We start from the raw sequence: 5,611 nt of genomic DNA, 5'->3' as shown, positions 1-5,611 counted from the left end.
GAATTTACCGTTAACCATTTAACAGGTTTTTACTGTAGCATTTTTACAGTATTTTACCGTTAAATTCACGGTAATTTTTTACAGTGTACATGAAACGTATTATTATATTATTATTATTATTTATTAATTTATTATAAGCAACACAATACTTTAACAGTCCATGACATTTACAGCTGGGTAGACTGGACTGATTTTCTACTGTTGAACCAGTTAAGAGCTACATTTATCCTTAGATGTTATATGAACATGGTCCAGGTTTTATCAGCTGGCAATTTTCAATGCAAAATACTTCAGCTAAAATAATGTTGTTTTTTAAATAATATCTAAGTTAGTACTTGTTTAAAAACAATCACTTTAGCAAAGTTTGTACTATTTTCTGCTTATTTTGAAAAATAAAAGAATAAATTTTTGTTCTGTCATTAAATTTAACACTGTCATTAAAATGTTAATATAAAAATATATTTTAAAATACAAACACAAAATTATTTTAAAAAGTAAAGATTCTGAAAGCATTGAAGGATATCCCATAATAATTTAATATAGATTTACAGTAGTAATAACAAATGATATTTTATTATATGATATGATTAATATCATGTTTTTCAATATGATGGTTTCATTCTAATATGGACACCCAACATAATATATGATATTTACCATCTGAATCCTAAATCTGAATCTGAAAATCTGAATCTAACCATGTCATGTCAACAAATGGAAAAGTCAGCCATCTATTAATTATCATGTTAATTACTGCGCCTTTAGCCTAAAATCATTAAGAAGACCTTTGCCTCAAAATATATGCATTAATTTTAGCGATTCTCATTTGCTACTTAAATCTACAACATTTTAAAAACATAAAATATAAGATCAAGTAAGCACAAAATCAACTTAGTTGATTTTTCAACCTAGTTTCTGTCTCCCCTTGATTGTGTCATTAAGTTCAGGTGTGTCTTGTCAATTATCTTCATTTGCCAATGTATATGTCCTATTGTTCTACATGATAATTTGTTTATTTATATATACATATGTGTATTTTATTTAGGCTACACCTTATTTTTTATTATCTGTGTGTTGTTGTTGTCTCTGTGTACTGGAAGCTTGTGACATTAAAACAAATTCCTTGTATGTGCAAACATACTTGGCAATAAAGCTCTTTCTGATTCTGATTCTGACAGAGATGGGCATAAATACATGACAATGTATTGAAAATAAAAATAAAAATAAAATATAAATTAAAAAACATGGTTACAATAGTTAAACCATGGTAACCACAAAGTAACCATGGTTTTGCCACACTAACCATAGTTTAACCATATCTGTGGTTATACAAATTGTATAAAAAAAAAATATATAAAAAAACATTGTTACTACACTTTTACTACAATAAAAAAAAAAACACTAATTTTCGTAAGGGTTGGAGAACAATTACTCCATGTCGCCCCCTGTTGTTTCACAGAATTTTACAACAGCGAGCGAGTGAAGTATAAAAGCCTCGTCCGTTTAGGCAGGCAATAGTATAAATAAGGCGTCAACTAGTCCGAACCGTTGGCTGAACATCTGATGCATAGATATGTATATACCTGTCTATGGTCTGATGCATATGGCACACAAAATTGGAAACTCTTCAGGAGTTTCAAAGTCGCCATCTGATTGGTTGGAATTCTACTGGATTTCCGGGAGATGTTTGTTTCATGTTCTTTAACAAACATAAGGAAACAAAGATGCCGTGAAGCCAAACCCCCACATGGAAGAACAAAGCCCTTGTGTTTACAACTGTGACAATGAGCGCTTATCAGAATCAACTAATCGCTGGATTTTGAAAAGTATGTGAAATATGTGAAGTTTGCGGCATAGACTCTTTAAAGTACATCCAAGAGTTTTATACACCGGTCTGTTATTGTGGCAACATTTCCACACCCATAAACATGACAAGGCACTAAACGAAATCCAATTAGTTGCTTTACCTGTCAGTCATGTGGTCTCTTGGGCAGTTAGCCATTCAAAGCGGCCAAAGTTCCCAGACCTTCTGCCGTCAGTCTGAAGGTCTGGCTAAGCGAGACTAGGCTTCACCTGCACAGAACGCTTTCACTACGAGAGAAAGCAGCAGCTGTGCTGTGAATCCACCGCTTGCCACGTCACATGTGAAAGGGCCTTTAGACCAAAAGTATAGACCCACTTGATGGCATTCCACTCTGTCACGGAGCGTGTGCACCAAAAAAAAAACAAACAAAAAAAAAAACTGCCTGCCAACATGCGAGTGTAAATTTGAATTCCGTTTCGCGGCATAATAACACCAAGCACCTCACACTCAGAGCGAGAAGGGTCTGGCTGCAGCCTCGCACTTGCATTCTCAGAGAGACAAGACGCTGTGGTGATTTAATGATTAAAACTAATTTAGTACTATAATGTACAGGGTCCTGCAAGAAAAAGACAAGACCCGCAAATCCGTGACTAGAACAGCAGAATATGAACGCAATGCACAAAGTCTCTCAAGCGTTTTCCTCCTGTAGAAAAACATAAACACTTAACATGGCTTAATGTATTAAGATGCTATTAAAATATCTAATTAAATATACAATTTATTAATATAATGAATATGTTTATAGTATTTTCCTCCCATACCGCAAAACGTGGCATAATGAACTAAAAAGGCTAAACTCAATATGCTCCTCTACATTATTAATATACATAACTAATACGTACAGGCAAGCAGATGACTTCGCTAGCTGAAGCGCAAGTGTCTGAGAATGCAAGTCTGAGAGTGCAAGTGCGAGGCTGCAGCTAGACCCTCTTGGCTCAAAGCCGATCCTCCCTATATGCAAAATATGCAAGCTGTAGGGCCCCCGAAACACCAGGGGGCCCCCTTGCTCTCAAAAACGATTTAATTTTAGTTTCATTTTTGAATTTGGCCAGTATTGAAAACATGAATGATAATTTCTTTTAATGTGGTGCGCTGTCGCCCTTTCTACGTAAAAATCAGTCAAATCATGTAATGTGAATGTCGTACAGTCTTGCACGAGACTAAAAAACGAGTTGAAAGCGTACCGAGCCGCGGAAGAGACACTGTTTCTCAAGTGCTTTCCGCAAGAGCGATTCGAGACGGAGTGAAACACGGACAAATGCATTTCATTCATTCGTTCATAACCATTAATACCCCATTCCATCGCCCAATACAAATCCGCAAAATACTGATCTTAAATGTATTTAAATACAAAATACATTAGATTTTTTTTTTCAAAGGCTTTAAAATACAAAATAATATTTTGTATTTCAAATACATATTTTAAATACATGTATCTGAAATACTGCCCACCCCTGGATTCTAATAAGTTAAACTAAGTCCATGCAAAGAGCTCACTTAAACTAAAGCGTAATCATTTTTTATCTGAAGTCTGTAGAAACTGATGACTTTATAATTTTATGATCTACTTGTATATTATTTTCTTTTCTTTTTTTTAATCCATAGACGTTGACTTTGACTAAGTGTTGACTCTGTGTTTACAGGTATTCACAGGTGTGTTTTCTACCTGTGTTTCTGTTTATAAATGGAGGTGAGCACTAAAATGAAGAATTATTTGTAAAGCAATTCTACTATTCTTGCCTGCTGAACTTGATATATTTTATCATACTTTCTCTCTGTTTTCAGTGTCTCTGCAGGAGACTGTTGTGAGTTTTATTGGAGGCTCTGCTGTTTTACCTTGTTCTTCTAAAGATCCTCCGCATACAATTCAAGGCATAGGTGTGTATTGGAGACACAGCAGCCAGAATGTGTATGGCATTATTTATGGTAAAGTCTCTGTGGAAGGACAGGATCCAGAGTACAGGAGCAGAACTGAAAGCTTCCCCGAGGAGTATATGAGAGGAAACTTCTCCATCAAACTCAACAATCTTCAACACACTGATGCAGGAGAATACAAGTGCTACATCATAGAGGAATCAGTAGTCTGGAGAGTTAAGCTTTTAATTAAGGGTGTGTAAAACCACATCACTAAAACAGTTTATATTTCAGCCTATATTCTTTTGCGTAGACATTATGAAAGGATGCACTTATGTTTTCTTGTGTTTTTCCTCCAAAACTGTGTAAATCTTTTGTCTTCCAGAGAGACCAGAAAGGCCAATCCCCAGTGAAGGCACAAAACCAAGACCAGATGTGATTGTAATTATCATTTCCGTTCTGTTTATTGGTATTATATTTTCATTGGCTGTAAGTTCATTCAGCAACATGATCAACATGTACTTCATATTGTAATATATATAATTGATTGCTGATTTAATATTAAAGAAAATATTAATAATTTAAAAATGTTGTATTTATTTGAATGTTTTTATTTATTCAATCTGATGAAAATTATAGAACATCAAACAACTCAAAAGTAAACCACCCTGTTGACAAATTAGAGGGGAATTTATAAAAAATAATGTCACAAAATAATAAAAAATAAATAAATAAAAATCTTAATGGTCTTAAAATTAGGCCTAATGTTTATACAGAATATTATTCCTTATAAAAGAAAAGAAAATAAAATATTACATCTTCACTCATTCATCCCTAAATCATCAAATGGCACAATTTCCTTGTGTCAATATACAGTATGTATTGAATATACTAACTGAAAACTACACCTAGGGAAAACACTTATGATTATATATTGTGCAATGCCAAAGACAGCTTCATGTTAAGCAGAGACTTTTTTAATATGGGGCACAGGCAGTTACAGACAGTCTACAGTCACATTATTTATGATCTACTTCATGCAGAAACTATTTTTAAACACTTGCAACACCATTTTTTTCTTTTGAGGTGAATAAAATGGTGGTATTTGAGACACAAGGTCAAGGTGAAAGCATTTGGTTAGTTTACACATCCTGCTGCAGGTGAGACTTTGTGGTTCATTGTTTGTATGATGCAAAGCCAGTGAAACATTAAACATTTTACTGAGCTTGTCTCAGTTCCCCTTCAGGAACTCGAGCTGCTTCGAAGTCGCTTTGGGAACGCCCTTGCGTGACCGCGTTCTGAAGCACGTGTCAAATCAGTCCAATGGAGTAGCGAGAGCATGCACGGTCAGCTTTCGAGGAGCTGATTGTCACCACTGCGAGTTACTCTCTCTGCGTATGCTCCGCTCTCGCCTGACTGTGTTTGATGAGAGAGGCCAGGCTCGCGATCCCGCTGGCAGCGGTCCCGCTGTTGCCGAGGCACGGCGTAGACTGTTGTCGTGGGGATCGCGGGTGGATTTAGCGGAGGGATCCGAGACGGGCTCGTCCTTTTCTCGGTCCTCACCCGCTAGATCCGCGGATCTCTCTCAGTGTTCGGAAGTCCGCGCTGCGGTTTCTTCCCACCCCGCCAGAGAGAGAGAGCCAGACGCTTCATCTATCTTGCTCCGAGGAGGTGGATGTGATGAGTGTCGGGACAGAGGAGACTGTGGAATCGCCACCACAGTCCCTCGCGTATGAGGTGTGATTCGTGATTATGGGGTGTGTTTCGTGCATTCGCCAAAATAAAATACCATTTGGCCAGCCTAGAAACAGGACGCTCGTCCTAAAAATAATTAGACGAGCGTTTTCTGAATCCAGATCACAGCCTTCACGACGGGGGCCTTCCGTTTTTCCC

The 5,611-nt window shown here is 36.6% G+C and overlaps 1 protein-coding gene across 1 annotated transcript in view; it reads left to right on the top strand.

Annotated features, from left to right (window-relative positions):
* LOC107691199 (CD276 antigen homolog) overlaps positions 1-5,611 on the top strand; it is an 8,922-nt gene that overhangs the window by 2,068 nt on the left and 1,243 nt on the right. The window contains exons 2-4 of the mRNA XM_016489696.1: positions 3,508-3,554; positions 3,650-3,973; positions 4,104-4,207. Coding sequence (XP_016345182.1) covers positions 3,508-3,554; positions 3,650-3,973; positions 4,104-4,207 — 475 coding nt within the window. The remainder of the gene's footprint in view (positions 1-3,507; positions 3,555-3,649; positions 3,974-4,103; positions 4,208-5,611) is intronic.

This window comes from Sinocyclocheilus anshuiensis, unplaced genomic scaffold, assembly GCF_001515605.1.
Source record: "Sinocyclocheilus anshuiensis isolate Anshui unplaced genomic scaffold, SAMN03320099.WGS_v1.1 scaffold338, whole genome shotgun sequence".
Lineage (NCBI taxonomy): Eukaryota > Metazoa > Chordata > Actinopteri > Cypriniformes > Cyprinidae > Sinocyclocheilus > Sinocyclocheilus anshuiensis.
This window is presented reverse-complemented; position numbering and strand designations above follow the sequence as displayed.